The following is an 18470-nucleotide window of genomic DNA, read 5'->3' on the forward strand; positions in this document are numbered from 1 at the left end:
GACCCTGTCTTGAATAATTAGAGGGATGTCCAAATACATATATGTTCAAGGATGTTTATTGAAACAATATTTATAAAAACAACCAATAATTCCCACAATAGAGACAGGTTTACATAAAGTATGGGACAATCATACCATGGACATTTTACAGTTATTCAAAATCATGTTTTTGCAGAATACTCAATGACAGGGGAAAATCTGTATACCATAAAGTTCAAGGTTAAAAAAATTCAAGATGTCAAACTGTATATAGAGTAGGATTCAATAATTTGAAGTATGAATACATATAGATGCATATATACATATACCACAAATTGAAAAATGACTAAAAAAGTATGTATAAATTTAATGCTTGCTATTTTTATTGCAAGGAGATTATGGGAGATTTTATTTTCTCATTCAGAGTTTTCTGTATTTTCCAGTTCTCCTCAAATTATCAGGTATTGCTTTCACATTTAGAAAAATAATAAATAAATGTTACTAATAATAATATAAAAGTGAGATCAAAAGTGTTCCAAAAGAGAGAAACATAAATACTGAATGTCTCTTTTTTTGTTTTTTGCTTTTATAGATGGCTAAATCTTCCAGCTAAAAAGTTTTTATTTCCAGCAGAAGTAGTACTTGAAGTACTTGCATTCTGTCCTTGACTGGATTTGGATAGAGGATCCACTGTGACGTATTTGATTTGGAAACCTCCTGCAGTCACTGAAGCATCACTTAGGAACTTCAACGTCATGACATTTCCTGGGGAGGAGGAAGATGCAGAAGAACCAAGATGTTACTCTCCTTCAAGTTGGCTGACACTTCAACGACTCATCATTCTCATATGGAGAACATAAAAATTCTTGAACAAGACTCCTAGAATTCAGAACTATATTTTCAAGTTGTTGAGTCTGTAGTATCATTGCCAGGTGAAGCAAGGACTTCCAGATTTTTCCTGTGGCTCTCTAATCTGTCCTACAGGAAAATTTGTCTATTCTGTTTTAAAAGGTTTTCTTTGTAGAAGGAATATCCATAGAATTACAGGATAACAGCAGGCAGTTCAAACCAGTGAGATATAGATGGGTTATTTACTAAATGATGGCAACAAACCTTACATTTGTTAAGAAAATGAAAAAAAGGAAAAAAGCCACAAAGCTAGATCTCCCTTTTAAACAAAGCACTTAACTACATGTTACCTGCATTAAAGACCAACATGTACCAAAAATAAAAAAGAGAAACTTCATTATATGAAATATGTAGGGATATTTTTCTTTTTCATGTGGGAAAAGCCTTCTTAATCCAAATCATAAATCCAGATTTCTTTGCAAAATCCCCATACACACTGAATGCTGATGTTTGCTTTTGTCAAGCACAGCTTTAAGTATCTTTCATCTTATCTTCCACAGTAACATGATGAAGTGCATACTACTAAAATAGTCATTTTATAAATGAAACTGAGGTACAGAGAGCCTGGGTAGCTTGCCCAAGGCCACAGGGTTTTAAATGGCAGAACTAGGTTTGAACCTAGAGTTCATGCTCTGATCTACTGCACTCTTCTCAAACTTGGGAGAACTGCCTAAATGAAAAAAGAAAATTTTCTTGTAGACTACTCAATGGTTAAAATAAAAATTGGCACAGTAGGGCCTAGTGCCAATTTGCTGGCATCTATCCACATCTATGGCTTCCACGTGGCACAGTAGTAAAGAATCCGCCTACCAATGCAGGAGACACAAGAGCTGTGGGTTTGATCCCTGGGTCAGGAAGATTCCCTGAAGAAGGAAATGGCAACCCACTCCAGTATTCTTGCCTGGAAGAGTCCATGAACAGAGGAGCCTGGCAGGCTACAGTCTGGGGGGTTGCTAAGAGTCAGACTCAACCGAACAGACACACACACACACCCCCGTAAGTGTACATTACTTGTGACCCCAATATTTCGCTTTTAGGAATTAACTCTGAAAAAAAAATAGCACTAACAAGTAGAAGTAGAAAATATCTAGGGGACTTCACTGGTGATTCAGTGCCTAAGACTCTGTACTCCCAATGCAGGGAGCCAGGGTTCAATCTCTTGTCAGGGAACTAGATCCTACATGCCGCAACTAAGACCCAGCACAGACAAATAAATAAATATATATTTTAAAATGTCTAGTGAAATGTTGAATAGCAAAAGACAAAAAAATCAGCAACAACTGCCTTCAGGATGTTAAATATTGGTGTATGACAAATTATGGCACCTATTAAGAGTCATTAAAAAGAATTAGAGTGATCTAAATATACAGGGCTTCCCAATTATACTGTGACTTTGAAGTAGCTCCATGGTCTCCATGTATGTAATGTTTGTTACAGGAAGACATCTGGAAAGGTGGACACCACATAGTTGTCCAATGCCTTTCTTGGGTAGGGAGAGGTGAGAAGAGTGGGCACTTTCTTTCCCTATATACCTTTTATTAAAGTGGTATAGCTATGGGTAGTTTTTAGTTTATTTTTTGTTTTTGTTTTTTAATATAAATATCCTGGAGTGAGTAAGCATATATTTAAGAAGAAAACTAGATCAAAATGTAAACAGCAGTATCTTGACTGAGAGGATAGTACTTCAAACTTATTTTATATATTCTTTTTCTATTACTCTGTATCAGTGTGTATTCTTCTTGCTGTTTTGCTAAATCTTTGGCATTTTATTTAACTATGTTCTTTCTGTTGATTTGTTTCTTTTTGAATAATAAATTGTGTGGGTTTTTCTTTTTTTAGTTTCTTGCAGTTGTGCCAGAAAAACACTGATTTGGTATTACATTTGGAGTCTGTTTTAGACAAAATAAAAAAAAATGTCAAGTTTCAGGCTTCCTTTGGATTCTCCCTCTGTTTTACTTTTTTAAAAATAGAATTCTCACCCCCCTCCTAACTACCCTCCTACATCTCATAAAGTGTCTTCTTTCAGTTTTCTGTTAACATGAAATATGTCCTCAAGTAAAGAATAAGAGATAAATAAAAAGTTTAAAAGATTACTCTTCCTAAGGAGATTGTGACATAGTAATGAATTAATAAACTTTAAGCTTTAATCATTCCAATATTGAACAAGAATTTCCATCTCTTGTAATGATTCATCAATGAAAATTGCATGCACTGCAAAGCTAGGGTGTGGGACTAATTCAGCTTGTAGTATCTCAGTTTAAGGACTGTTTGGAAATTGCAATTCAATGTAGCTTTGCTGTTTTTAGTTGCAGAAGTACTGTGATAATTTTTTTTTTAATGTTGCAGAGGAAAACGAGCCAGGATGCGAATTACTGGTGCAAGTTATGAAAATAAAGAGAAAAATGACATCAAAGAAAGTAAAAGTTCTTAGCCAGAAAGTAGCAGTTTGAGGCAATAGCAGTGGTATTGCTCATTGCGATAAATGTATGCTGCTCCTGGAACATTTCTAGATGCACATTTCAAGGAACAGTCTCATAAAATAATTAGCAAGAGGAAAATGATCTGGAAAACATTGCTCACTATAGTTAGCCTTTTAAGATTAACTATGGCAAAAAGTGAAGAGGAACTAAAAAGTCTCTTGATGAAAGTGAAAGAGCAGAGTGAAAAAGTTGACTTAAAGCTCAACATTCAGAAAACTAAGATCATGGCATCTGGTCCCATCACTTCATGGGAAATAGATGGGGAAACAGTGGAAATAATGTCAGACTTTATTTTTTTGGGCTCCAAAATCACTGCAGATGATGATTGCAGCCATGAAATTAAAAGACGCTTATTCCTTGGAAGAAAAGTTATGACCAACCTAGATAGCATATTCAAAAGCAGAGATGTTACTTTGCCAACAAAGGTCTGTCTAGTCAAGGCTATGGTTTTTCCAGTGGTCATGTATGGATGTGAGAGTTGGACTGTGAAGAAAGCTGAGCACTGAAGAATTGATGCTTTTGAACTGTGGTGTTGGAGAAGACTCTTGAGAGTCCCTTGGACTGCAAGAAAATCCAACCAGTCCATTCTGAAGGAGATCAGCTCTGGGATTTGGAAGAAATGATGCTAAAGCTGAAACTCCAGTACTTTGGCCACCTCATGTGAAGAGCTGACTCATTGGAAAAGACTTTGATGCTGGGAGGGATTGGGGGCAGGAGGAGAAGGGGACGACAGAGGATGAGATGGCTGGATGGCATCACCGACTCGATGGATGTGAGTCTGAGTGAACTCCGGGAGTTGGTGATGGACAGGGAGGCCTGGCGTGCTGCAATACATGGGGTCGCAGAGTCGGACATTTCTGAGCGACTGAACTGAATTGAACTGATGTGTACTTAGCATAGTAAAAGTTCTCTAATGTCTTCTAACAAAGAAACCTGTTTAACCCAGTGTTTCCCGAATTTACCTGACCTTAGAGCCCTTTTATCATGTAATATCTATTAAAAACACCTAACAGATCTGTGATTTTCATAAGACTTCCTTAGGATTGCTGTACTAATGTGAAAATGCAATAAATACAACTTAAAATTTTTTTTCAGTGATTAAAGATATTTTTAACAACTTGACAAATTACTTCAATCCTTCATCAATGAAACATTTGGGCCTTTTGTTACCACATTTTATGGGAATTAGAAGATACAGCAGTATTTATGGGTTTGCAGACTCAAGACTGTTTCAGACTGCATTTCCTGCAAGTAACCAGAGACTACACACTTTAGCAAGCCATGTCTGTCTTCAGTTGTCAACTTTAGAAAGTTATATAGTAATAACTGTTGGATCCTTCACTTTCAGTGACACTGAGAAAGCAAATCATAGTTTTGTTCCTCAATTTAGAGCCATTACCTGTACTAATGATGTCTTCTGGAAGGTCATCTCCACAGTATCTGAAAGAGAATTTTTAAAAAGGAGAGGCCGCATGAATGATTATAATATAGCTCTTGCAAGTGACTAGCTGATAATTGATGTACTTTACATTTCCCCTAAGAGGTGCGTGTGTGCTCAGTCCTGCCTCTCTGCAACCCCATGGACTATAACCCACCAGGCTCCTCTGTCCATGGAAATTTTCCAGGCAAGAGTACTGGAGTGGGATGCCATTGCCTACTCCAGTTCCTCTAAGCAATGGCTCACTTTTCTATTATTTACAACATTGGCACCCCACTCCAGTACTCTTGCCTGGAAAATCCCATGGACGGAGAAGCCTGGTGGGCTGCCGTCCATGGGGTCGCTAAGAGTCGGACACGACTGAGTGACTTCGCTTTCCCTTTTCACTTTCATGCATTGGAGAAGGAAATGGCAACCCACTCCAGTGTTCTTGCCTGGAGAATCCCAGGGGCCGGGGAGTCTGGTGGGCTGCCGTCTATGGGGTCAACAGAGTCGGACACGACTGAGGTGACTTAGCAGCAGCAGCAGCATTGTTTATTTATTTTTACTAGGATTTATAAGAGGGCCTGCATGAGTGCTAAGTTGGTTCAGTATGTCTGACTCTGTGTGACCCTATGGACCGTAGCCCGTCAGGCTCCTCTGTCCCTGGGATTCTCCAGGCAAGAATACTGAAGTGGGTTGCCATGCATTCCTCCAAGGAATTTTCCCGACCCTGGGTTTGAACCTGAGTCTATTACATCTCCTGCACTGGCAGGCGGGTTCTTTACCACTAGAGCCACCTGGAAAGCCCTTGTAAGAGAGAAGAGAGGCTAAAATATTGTTTGAAATAGACTTCTTGCAGTATTGAGACTCTTAGGAAAGAATTTGTGGCATTTCTACTCTGTGTGTCTACAAAGCTTTATGTGTGGTAGACAATTTGAATCTATTTGGGAAATTTAAAAAATCTGTTTCTGATTATTCTCATGAAGTTTTCTTCACAGTTAAAGAATGGGGAGTATGACTGATTTAAAAAGGAAAAAATTACTTTGGACCTTATAAGATGATGTGATTTTTATCTGAATCATGGCTTGAAAGGAATTCCCTTGCACACAATTATATAAAAAGTAAGGGTTTTTGTTAGTTTCTAAAGGAAAAGTAGTTTATTCCAGAGAAGGAGAAAGTCTATCATAAAGGTAAATCACACAATATAATCCAATAAATAACAAATTAGCCTGTAAATTAAAAAGTCATTTTATCTAGAACTGTAATTGATTTCTGAAACTAGATTTAGAATAAAAATGTTATCTTAAGTCCCAAGGTAGGAGAGCCATTCTTTCAAAACAGACTTTGTTCTTAATTCCTCAGATCCTACTTCTAGTCTTCTTCAAACTATTTTCTAAAACTATTTGTATTTCTTTCCATAGTAGTAGTCTCACCTAAAGAACAAAACAACAACAGCAAAAAAACACTTTCCATCCAAAAACTGCTATTTACTTATACAAGAAATACCTTTGTCTATTTAAGTTACAGATTTCAAAGTCAAGAAAAATATGTCTATTGTTTTAAATTATCCCCACGACTATTTTCTTTCATTAAATTACTATCATGGATAATAGAGAATTGATAACCAATAGTCCATTGATGATAGATATTTTAAAATACACATTAAGTGGGGACCTGAATATATAGAACACCTAACTGTGCTCTCTTTAATTTATAATATTTCATACAATGTTGCAAAATTTGTATTGTAAAATGTAAACTGTATTAAAGATACTGGGTGAGAACACGCACCAAAAATATTGTGTCCCAGCATGTTGAAAAACCAGGAGAGAAATACTGAGGAAAGGAACATTTGTTTTTTCATGGCAAAGAAAGCTATTTTTAAGAAGATATCCATTGTATAATTAGCTGAACTGTATGAGAGAAGGGGCTCTAGTGTACTTGTTTACTTTATATCCATAATGCTTAGTACAATGCTTTGTACACAGAAGAAAGGCAACAATTACTGAATTTAGGTTGACAGAAATCAGAACACTTAAAAACCCCAACAAATTTCCCATCCTACATATCTTCTTTCTCCTGTTAGTCAAATCTTGAGGTCTGCATAAATAGAATATTTAACTGTTACAATTTAACAAATCAAAAAGTAGCTATCACTATATTTATCATAAGTAGAGGTAGCAGCTGACTATGGCTTGTTAGGACTAACAGTGGAAAGAAAAATCTTGGTTAGGAAAGGAAAGGATGTTGCGGGGGAATAGATAAACTGGAAAATCAATATTGTAGGGACAGTTGGGTAGAAATTAAAGAAGCATCATGCAAAATATCAGATGTTCATTAGCTTCCTGTATGGAGAAGCAACACATACCTTCCCACAAAGCCATGGACATCATCGTAACTGTCGTATACTTCAACATAGTCAGCCAAGCAAGCTGGGTCATCTTCAAGGTCAAAGTCCAAAAAACTCAGGTGAATGCGCTGACCATACTTGAGTCTAATGTGCCAGTAGCAGATTTGGTTATCATCATACTCATCTGGGAAGCCTGGAGATTTAAAAATTCTTTTCGGATCTGTAAACACACCACCACACTCCTTTGCTGAAATGAGAAAAGAAAAAATAAGCATTTAAAAAGATGATTCCTACTTTAAAAAGATATTCATTTCTTAGTGTCCATCTATTTAGTACTTTTTATGAAATAAAAATAAAGACATGAATAAATGTATAGCCTCCATAGTATATTGTGTGTAATTTAGCTGAAGAATAACTGTATTTTTTTGTTAATAGTTGCTAAATTCTCGAAAATAAACATAGACCACTTGTGATTTTTTTTAAGTAAAGTAGCAAAAAGAAATAATTGTGCTCCTGTTTACATTTCTTGCTCTGTTCACATTTTAAGCATAGAGCACACATCTTCAGTGCACACTTAAATGTGTTTTGACAAATCTTGATACATATACCTAACTGTATTACCAACATATACCTACTTCACCAACATATATCTACATCACCAGCCATGACAGGGATTTTGTCCTGTGGTGTCACCACTGTGTCTTCAGGGACTTGAACACTTAGAACAATGCATCCAATAAATTCTGTTTGGAAAATCCTTATAAAGACCACTAGGGAACTTGCAGGTCATTCTAATCCAGTTAAAAGGAAGAATTTATAACCATTCTATACTCCTTTTACTGGTTTAAATTAGCAACTTAATTCTATTTGAGGATTTGATGGAGATATCTATGTTGCTTTTTTCAAGTCATTTACCATTTCACAGATTTCTGTCATGTCCCATAACCTCTTATAAAAGCGAACAATCTCTACCAGAACAGTAACTTTGCAGTATGACCTAGAAGGAAAGCTATAGCAGGGTTCCAGTTCATTTTAATTCCATATCAACTAAATGTCTAGCATCTTAAAAAAAAAGATAGAAACTGAAAATTCAAATATAATCTGACTGGTGGTGTGGAGGTGGTGACTTTGGTAGTATTCAAAGATATTTTTATTGTATCAATTAGAGGCTTTTTACAAGAATATTCTTCTATAAAATAACTATGATAAAAAATTGTGCTAGAATCCTTAACACCATAGAGGTTAAGGAGCTTGTGTCTCCAGGGCAGAATAGGCTCTTAGAAAGGCTAGAGAGTGACAGGGAAGGTCAGCAACCTAGTCTGAGCTCGGTGACCAGTCTGTACCTCAGTGTCTTCATCGATGAAATAAATGTAGTCATCCTCTTCTGTTACCTCCCTCACAGCACTACTCTGAGGATAAATATAGAGGATAGCTTAATGGTATTATGCAAAGTGTAAGCTATTCATATTGTGTTATTAAATATTATAAAATATAGAGTGTTTATGGGCACATAAGGGCTTCCCTGGGGGCTCAGATGGTAAAGAATCTTCCTGTAATGCACGACACCCGGGTTGGATCCCTGGGTTGGTAAGATTCCCCTGGAGAAGGGAATGGCTACCCAATCCAATATTCTTGCCTGGAGAATTCCACGGACAGAGGAGCCTGGTGGCTACACAGTCCATGAGGTCTCAAAGAGTCAGACATGTGACTAACAAGTGCCTACTTTGGGAGTGATTTTCCCTGTCCCATAGCATCCTACATTTACATATATACAATATCTATATATAAATTGTATATATATATATATAGCCCCATGTCTTGTGGTTTGCACTGTCTTACTTCCCTATCCAGGGATTGAAATCACACCCTTGGCAGTGAAAGTACAAAGTCCTAACCACTGGGCCACGAGGAAATTCCCAGCCTCCTGTATCTTTGATGTATGTATCACTAGATTAGGGAAAAATCCAAATATTGAACTACTTTGGTTGTATATTTAGCTATATCTACCAGCTCTATATTTCATATTATGTATAACTGTTGCCTCATCTCTGGCTTGTTTAGAAAATGACAGATTTATGAAGCAGACTTCTTAAATCTGACTTTATAAATTTGAGCACTGACTGCTAATTGGCTAAGTGTTTATGCAGGAGGGAGTCAGCATCATGCCACATGGTCAGAACTTGAATGAGCAAGGTTACTTCTGAACACTTCTAAATGATCCTGTTCTTCCTTGCTTCAAGCAGCTGTAACTTGGTGATACTGATTAATTTATAATCATTAATTTATAATCATTAATTCAGCCTCTATGAGAAATAAATACAACTTACAAAAATTTGTAAGTTAATTTGGCATTCTTATAAAAGAGCAATGAAATGTACAGAATCCTAGGAGACTTGTTCTTACTCAGTTCTCAGCTTACTTTTAGATTTAGTGACACGCTGCTTCTTTAGGATGTGGTTAACCTGAAGGGGACTGGGGGCCTCCTGAACTAGCAATGGGAGAAGCATAGTTCACTGAAAAATGATTGGAATGAAAAAAAAAATCATAACAGTATCAGGAAAATGATGATTACTAATTAATCAGTATCTCCAAGATAGAGTAAAAAGAGAAGTGCCTGTATAATATATTGAAGGAAAAGGGGGAGTTCCCTGGTGGCCTAGTGGTTTGGATTCTGGGCTTTCACTGCCTTGGCCTGGGTTCAATCCCTGGTTGGGGAACGGAGATCCTGCAAGCAGTGCAGCACAACCAAAAAAAAAAAAAAAAAGAAGAGAGGAGGGGAGAGAGAGGAAAAGGAGGAATATAAATTATTAACAACAACTAAATACGGGACTAAATGTTGTACGCGTGCTTGCGCGCTCAGTTGTATCTGACTCTTCGCGACCCCGTGGACTGTAGCAAGCCAGCGTCCTCTGTCCGTGGAATTTCCTAGGCAAGAATACTGGAGTGGGTTGCCATTTCCTTCTCCATAAACGTAGTGTAGTATAGGCTTAACGTATGTCAAAGTGGTTTGAAAGAGTCTATATGAATGTGCTGTAAGTATTTATTCATATTTTGTCTCAAGCAGGAGTAGGTGATAGGTCTAGACAAAATTCTTTTCTACCAGAGTACATATTATTTTGAAATATAGGTTAGCTACAAACATGAGAAACTGTTCTCCAATAACTGATATTATTAAACGGTAACATATTCTATAATACTATGCTAGAACTTCACTGTAACTCTCCTACTGTGTTACAGACTTTCTCATAAAGTAGATCCAAATGGGATGCCACCTGAGGATATTTATGATCATAAATGTAGGAAATAGTTTGTGACATGTTGTAACAGTTTGTAATATTATCCTGGGGGAAATAAATCCCCAGTCTGTTTTTGTCTAAGAACATGGAGCAAGAATTACTCTTCATAGTAATTATGATGAGTTAATTTTCTCTTTAAATTTTTCCTGACTACAATCAACCATGGAAAAAGAATATGAATAAAACATATACTATATAACAATAACTAGAATATCCAGTATATATTCATTAAAAAAAACAGAGTGGGAGTTGCTTAGTTTGGAAGTTTAAGAATTTATACACAAAAAGAAATTAGGAAAAACAATTTGTTTATTCTGTCTCCTTTTTCTCATTCTATTAAAAGGATAACTTTGAACAGTTAACATTTTGTAGTATTATACTACTTCATAGTTTTAGCTAATTCACTGTGATAAGTTTATAATCTGCTTTTTTTTTTTTCTTTTGTGCTCAGGAAGTTCCCTGGCACAGAAAACTAAATTTGAGATCTCACTTGCCCGCTAATTATCAGCTGTCTGATCTGGGGAAAGTACTTAAGTTCTTGAACTTTCAGTTTCCTGAAGTCTAAAATGAGTATAACAATAACTCCTTGCAGAGTTGTGAACATTAAGTGACAGTGTGGCTGAAGGGACGTAAGTCAGCATTTGGCACAACATAATCATTCTATGAATGGTAGTTGTCATTAATAATTATCATTACTGGGGACTTCCCTGGTGATCCAGTACTTAAGAATCTGGCTTGCAGTGCAGGGCCCGCAGGTTTGATCCCTGGCTGGTGAACCAAGATCCCACATGCCATGGGGCAGCTGAGCCCACACGCTGCAACTAAGACTTGATGCAGCCAAATGTATATTTAAAATTTTTTAAAAATTGTCATTATTAAATTGATTTGTCTCTGGAAAAAGAAGACATTTCTTTTTCATAACATGTAACTGTTTTTGTATAGTATAAAATTACTGTTTTCCACAAACCATGTGGGTTGTAGCAATATGCATCCCATCTTTCACTTCTATTGAGACGGATTCCATAATCGATAATACCAGTTTTTCCAAATCCACAGTTGGGCCCTGGCTTCACAATAGGGTATCCAACTCTGCCCTTGGCCATCCACCCAGCAGCACAGACATGAAATCCTGTAAGAGAATGAAAGGGTAATGGCTTAACTTGTATGTTCCCTCAGCTAAGCAAAGGTCATCTCAACCAAGATGGCCCCTCCCAACAGGGACAGGGTCTTAACTGCAGAAATCCAGTTCATATATAAGGGGGAAAACGGTTTTCTTAAAAAATAAAGTTTGAACACATATAAAAGTTCTTATAACATCTCACTTTTACTAGAAAATGACATCTTGGCAAAAAAAATAAAAAAGATGGACTAAGAAACAATAATACCATGGATATGAAAACAACCCAATTTCAGAGCTGGCTTCTTTTCACAAATGACCCTACTAGTGCCATGAGATAACTAAAATTATCACCAATACTGAAAAAAATCTTTTCAAATGATAGTGTCTCTTTCAGGATCAATTAAGATATTGCTAATATTTTTAAAAATTTGAATAAAGATAAAAGTACTCAACATTTCAAACAAAGCCTTAGCCCTGTTTTCCTTGCTCAGCTTTGGAGGCTCTTTTAACATTTGCCAATGCCATCCAAAAATGATTTGACTGCGAGTCCCTGGTGGCTGGAATGGCTCTGCTTTAGCCTGCATCGTTCCAGTTGCTGTGTTACACACAGCCCTGTGGGTATAGACTGAGCAGTCATCTGGGGAAGACTCTGGGCCATTTGTAAAAACACCTTTATTTTTGTCTTGGGTAATATAAAATATTTGCATGAGCTTTGCCAGGTATGTTCCTATAAGCAAAGGGATTTCTTTAATGGAGAAGATAGTTCTGAATGGAGGTGGCCTTTTGGATTCTCCTGAAAGTCCAGGAGAGACAGTAGCAGCCCCCTCGCTCTCTCCCAACCCCCAGCTTTTATCATAAAGAAGCAAACAGTATTTGTTAATTACTGGGTTTTCACCAGGTGTCCTGACATCATCTTTCCAATATCTTTCATCTGGTGCTTTACAACTCTTTTCCTCATGGCTTTTGATCCTAAAGTACAAATGCATTCTCCCACTTAATGTTAAAAACGAAAAGGAAAAACTTGAAAAAAAATCACTAAATTCACTATTTCTTCTACCAAGTGAATTTCTTTGTAAGATTTAACATAGTAATATCATTTAACAGCTGGGGAAACCCACAGAGATCAAGAAAAGATAAAATGGTATAATATTAAAAATGAATAGCAATGGCTTAGAATTAATGAGTAAATTAAATGATATCAAGATGATATCAAGATGATATCTTCATTTTCTTTTGACTTTAATTTATTTGCTCAGAATGGGAAGTGACCCCAACTCAGTTGCTTATTTTAGAAAGTGTCTGCCATCTAGCTCTAGGCAGAGAAAACGGGAGAAGCAGAGCTGGAGAAGTAAGTCTTAATAAGAGGTTGCAGGAAAGGTGGAAAAATTTTTTTTCCAAAGGTGAAAAAGAAGAAATATTATATTCAAAGCAGTTACCAATTTTTCTGGCTGCCTCTAACTGCTTGTAGGTGGCAAGACTGCCACCTTCATATTCACACACCGCCTTCGCTTCTGCATAGGTGAGCTTGTATTTGCCGGACCGCGCTTCTCTGTGGTACACGCCTGCCGCTTGTTCTGTGAATTCACAAAATGTCATAAATGCACTGTTATCCATTCTTGTCGAACAAGGGAAATTTTGTGGCCTCATCTGGAAGATTACATCAGCTATTGTTCCTGCCAAAGGGTTCCCTGGGTCGGCTGCCTTGAGTGGCTGAGTTTTCATTGTTAGAAAGCTTTGGGAAACATTTTGAATGAGGGGAATTTTGGGGGGACACAGAGAGAAACTTAAGACTAAGTTACGTTTTTGAACTGAGAGCCTGAAACAAAGTTTTAATACAGCATTGTATTTCTGCACTATCCAAAGGTGATAAAGTTTTAACTTGTTTTTTTTGGCTTGGTTTTAAAAACTTGGAAAGGTAAACACTAGGAAAAGAAAAGGAATGAAAATTGAAAAGAAAAGCCAATGAAAATTGGCTCATAATGAAGGAGAAAAATAAGCCAAAATATCCATTTGAGGGAAATGAGTAATGCAATGTAGTTGAGAATTTAGTAAACAAATTGAAAACTGAGGAACAGTTTGAAAGAATCCAAAGGCACCAAATAGTGCATTAAAGAAAAGAAAAATAGATATAACTACAGCTGCGAAAAAGTGGGACACACCTAACTACCAGTTCCTAGGTTCTTTACCTGGCTTGTCTTTTTTTAGTTCACATTTGTTCCCAGCACAGTTTAGATGGTATTAAGTCATACGTGAGCTGTGTCCTAGTAGATCACTGTTTAAATGGATTGTTTTGAGTTTGGAGTGCATTTTGCCATAGAAACAATGTGAAAAGACTCCCAGGACAATAATCATAACATAGCTCTAATAGTTCTGTGTAGACTATCAAGATTATTGTTAAGTCTTTGTACCCCGACCTGTGTAATCAGCCACCATTAAGACCATTTCCAACAAGAATTTATATTTCCAGCCTTGCAGCAAGATATGAATCCAGCAGTATTAGAAATACTTTTCTTTACTCTCCACCCAAAGCTGAAGTTGACAATGTCAATTCAATAGGAGATGCTGCTTGGCATTTTCCCTGCTTTTCTAGACTCAAGAGATCCTGCTCATATACCTTATATGGTAAAAGCCTATCATGCATACCCAGTGGGTTAGTCAGTCTGATACTTAGAGGTCAGAAAACACAAGGAACATCAAAGTCATTCGCTCTTTTGAGAGTTACCTACTTTCCAAGTGTCCTTCATAGGTAAAGCCTCATTAACTCAACTTTTACCAGTTTCCAATGCAGCTGTTTTGAGAGTTTACCATGAGGTACTTTGCTAGGTTCTGGGGAATCAAGCCCTGTTCTTAAGCAACTTGGGCACTAATGCGCAAGGCAAGTACATCTATTTTGAAGTACAGGGATACTGAGGCTTTTAGTAGAGAAGAGGGACACATAGTACTTAATGATATATGTGATGGAGATGATTGTTACTTTTAAAAAATGTTAGAATTGTATTTGTTTTCTAAAAGGTGTTTATTTGAAAAAAATTTGATTATTTTGTCTGCCCAGATTTCTCAAACTAAAATTTCCTTTATATTTTACTCCCCAAATAAAAATCTGATGTATTAGAAACAAGACAGCAAGCTAAGTCCCACATCACCAAATGAAGACTTAAGTATAGTTTCAGCTTACCCAGAAATGGAATCTTAAACCAGTCAGTCAGAAGACTCCTGATCACCACTAGTTAGATCATCTGTCTGATAGACCGCTACTATCTCCTAAAGGAATGTAACTTAGCCATCAAAAGCCTACTATTTTGCTAGTAAAACTTCCTTATGCCTGCACCTTTCTGCCTATGAAAGTTTTTCATTTTGTACCACTCCTTGGAGCTCCTTCTGTTAAATTGGATGCTGCCGAATTCAAATGGATTGTTGCTCAGATAAACTCAAAATTTTAAGTATGTCTCAGTTTTTCTTTTAACAGAGGTTTGGAGGGGGAAAAAAGAAACAGAAAGATTAAAAAATAATTTTTAGTTTTCTTCCCAAGTAGTTTTTCTTAAAACTTTGGTACCTCTTGAAACTTGTCTAGTAATAAGATAGTAACTTAAATAGCAGCAATGTCTATACTATAATTTTAATTGATTAAATGATATTAATATACCACATTGCTTCTGAAAGAGATCCAGACTTCCCATTATCTTGCCTTATGAACAAGTTGAGAACTCTTGGCATATGTACTTGAATATTTTAAGCACAGATTTATTTTAAAGTATTTCTTAATTCAGAATTTATAGTACTAAAATGGTCCTTTGATTAATGAGTCTTAATCTAAAGAGTTTCACCTTTCAGAAGAAGTAATAATTTATTAATTTTTCTAGCTGTCATTCATCAAAATTGAAAATCTGCTTAACCAATAATTTCCTTTTCCTTTTATTAATAGGAAGTGGTAACAGTAGCAGGTTGGCTCTGATTTCTGCTTCTGGTTCTGTGATAGACCAGTTGTGTGACCTTGTATAAATTACTGCCTGAATCTCAGTTTCTTCATCTATCAAATGGGAATGACAGTTATTTTTTGGAATATACAAACTATGAAACCTATAAGCATTGCTTCTGGATTCTAATAGGAGCTCATGATAATGTTACTTTTCCCTTCTCCTTTTTCAGATTCAAAACAATGGTTAAAAGGAATTGCTTATTTGTACATTTTTTGATTTTCCATTTAAACTAGTTGAAGTCACTTGTCCTTATGTGTCTTAAAATTTACTATCTAAGAAATTAAGAGTATGCAAGAGTTAAAAACAAACCTTAGGGTCCCTTACTTCAGACTTCTCATTTTACCAGCATGGAACTGAGACCAAGAATTTTAAGTGCCTTGTTCTTGATAGTTGCTAGCAGATTCCTGCCTTATAATTCAACTCTCTTCTCCCTCTAAACAGTTTTCTAATACTACATTGATCTAACCAACTATAAACAGTTTACGCCAGGCTGACTGGTCAATAATTTGTCCCACTTTGAAGCAATATGCAATCACTCCAGGACCCAGATGTGTAGCATACTATTAACAAATATTTGGGTTTGCTTCCCTCTACCTCCGGGACAGCACTTCTATTGTCCAGGTTTCTATTTTGGTGATATACAAGATCACTTTAAAAAAAAACCCAAAACTACATTTTGCTTCATTATTAGAGAATTTGACAGAATTTCAGTTTATCCATTTGGGTTCAACTCTTACTAGGTTTATGATCTTCTTTTTCATTTCTGACAAATAGGTGTATGTTTCCCAAGTTCAATGGTGTCTAATGAAAATAAACAGAAAGACTTGCTCATTCCTCTAGTAAATTCCAGACCCCATCTTGGCCAAATGGATTGCACTGTTCAGCATGAAAGTAGTTCACTGGCTCAAGCTGAAAAAAGAGGCGGTAAGGCTGTGCATTGCAAATCGAGCTTTTTAATGAAATCCGCATGGCTGTAGTTATTACCAGAAAGAAATAAGCTGAAAGGGAAGATATGCTACAACTCTGTGCCACTTAGCAAGCCTAAAATCAAGATCTAGGTTAATTTTACTTTCTCTTTATTTCTTTGTTTTATATAAGGATCTGTCAATTTTCTTCTTGAGCAATTCAAAAAATTTTCACCATCAGATACAACAGTGAACATAAAGCAATAATAATCTGTATCATGAGAATTAAAACATTGTTTAGAGTACTTTATGGAGCATTTGGGGTTTTAACTATTTAGGGTTTTTTTTGGTCTATTGTTTATATTCTCAGTTAGGCCTGTGTCATTTCCTTACATTTAACAAAACAAAACAACAAAAGAAACTTTCCTTGTCTAACAGAAGAGGTAGTAAAGTATTTAAATGGCTAGCTCAAACAAAAGAAATCAAGTGATAAGAACACATTCAGAAATACAAGCTTTTTTCATTTTTTCTATATTACAAGATGGCTTTATAAAACTAGTTGAAAGAAAAACGTGAGTTATACTATAGGTCAGAGTACACAGAGCAGTGATTGTAAAATTATTTTATATTCTAATTTACCTGTTATAATTCTCTTATGGTTACCTGTTATGAAATCTGACTGCAAATGCATTGAAATAAGAACGAAATAATGTATTAGTAACTTTATTTTGTTAAAGACACTTTCCCCATTATACTACCACACCTGCTTTGAAAATTTTAAAGGACATATTCATATGGACTATAAATATTAACTTCTATTTTCTACTCAACAGTTCACTTTATAAAAAGCTATTCTAAAATTTTAGAAGGCAGGAACACTTAAAAAAAAATGATATATACACTCCATCAGCTGTTTTTCCCAAACAATTTTCTTAGAAAACATCGGCCTTAAACAGAAGAGAAAAATTTACAGCTTTGATTCACTTCTGTATGAATTCAAAGAAGTGACTTCCCCAGCAAGAAGCTCATGAGTGAAGTTTCTTACCAAGCCATATGGAGTTATGAAAAATTCCGTTCTTGAATCCCCATCCGTGAGCCTCTTCCCATAGCAAGACAAATAAGTAAATTAAGATGATCATATCTCAGTCGTAGAGAAAGAATGTCCTGTCAGAGGCTGCTCGGGATAAATTCTCAGAGCAGAGGCTGAAATGTGTCTGAAACATCTGGTTTCCACATCTTTTAAATGTTTTTTTTTTTTTTTTTTTTTCAGCTGTGAGGTCAGCACGCGCTCTCCAATGGCATTTTCTGCTGTAGAGTTACACAATTAACTCACTGTCTGAGGCAAATCCTCTGACTCATTTGCATTGGCAACTCAAACTAAGGATATAGAACGATCATCTACATTTTAAAATTCGCTTACTTGGAAAGGGGATAATTTATTCTGTCTGTCACGGACACTCCTCTGTTAGGAAGTTCTTTATAACTTGGTGCAGATTCAGCAGTGGTTTCAAAAAACAAAAGAAAGACACTTCAGTAAGAATTTTAAGAGAAACCCATTTGCAATAATGAGTATCTCATTTGCAATAAGTCAAATGTGGTATGGGTTTTGGGGTTAAACATTAATCTTGAACTTGACCCTGGTAGTATTATTAATACTTCAGTTTCCCCTAAACATTGTCAAGCTTAAATAGAAGGTTTGAAACAAAAAGTGTGCATTGCTGGCCAATTCTGAACTGTCTCCAGTGTTGTAGGATTTTTTTACTTTATTTTCTGTCTGCTTCTGTCTTAGGGTGGGGTTTGTTGCAGTCCTTAGATTACTGTGGTCCAAGGTAGGTAAATACATTATTTTTCAGAAAAGTAGTTCAGTTTCAGATGCTTAGGACATTCCAGCAGTTTGGGGCTATCTTATTAGAACACAACATTTTCCAGGTCACAAATCCTTGTTATTTTGGGAGGAAGGAGGGTTAGTAGGTTGTCATAAAGTTAATTAAAATACGGTGCTAGCTTCCCTACTCTAACTTTGAAGATTATCAG

At 36.1% G+C, this 18470-nt stretch overlaps 1 protein-coding gene across 1 annotated transcript; it reads right to left on the reverse strand.

Annotated features, from left to right (window-relative positions):
• Positions 1–565: 565 nt before the first annotated feature.
• On the reverse strand, positions 566–17575 carry TNFAIP6 (TNF alpha induced protein 6). The gene is made up of 6 exons (XM_068969192.1): positions 17482–17575; positions 12991–13128; positions 11402–11563; positions 7157–7385; positions 4768–4808; positions 566–744 (listed from the first exon to the last, which is right to left on the reverse strand). Exons 1-6 carry the CDS (start codon positions 17573–17575, stop codon positions 566–568), a joined length of 843 nt encoding a protein of 280 aa, XP_068825293.1.
• Between the last annotated feature and the right edge of the window lie 895 nt (positions 17576–18470).

Source organism: Capricornis sumatraensis, chromosome 3 (genome assembly GCF_032405125.1).
Source record: "Capricornis sumatraensis isolate serow.1 chromosome 3, serow.2, whole genome shotgun sequence".
In the NCBI taxonomy this organism is placed as follows: domain Eukaryota; kingdom Metazoa; phylum Chordata; class Mammalia; order Artiodactyla; family Bovidae; genus Capricornis; species Capricornis sumatraensis.

Excerpts from the sequence above, each read along its gene's own strand:
- TNFAIP6 (XM_068969192.1), bottom strand. The coding sequence starts at position 17,575 with ATGATCATCTTAATTTACTTATTTGTCTTGCTATGGGAAGAGGCTCAC. Across the intron at positions 13,129-17,481 it reads TCATAACTCCATATGGCTTG|AACAAGCGGCAGGCGTGTAC; the intron begins GTAAGAAACTTC and ends GTGAATTCACAG. Across the intron at positions 7,386-11,401 it reads ATATTGCTACAACCCACATG|CAAAGGAGTGTGGTGGTGTG; the intron begins GTTTGTGGAAAA and ends TTCTCATTTCAG.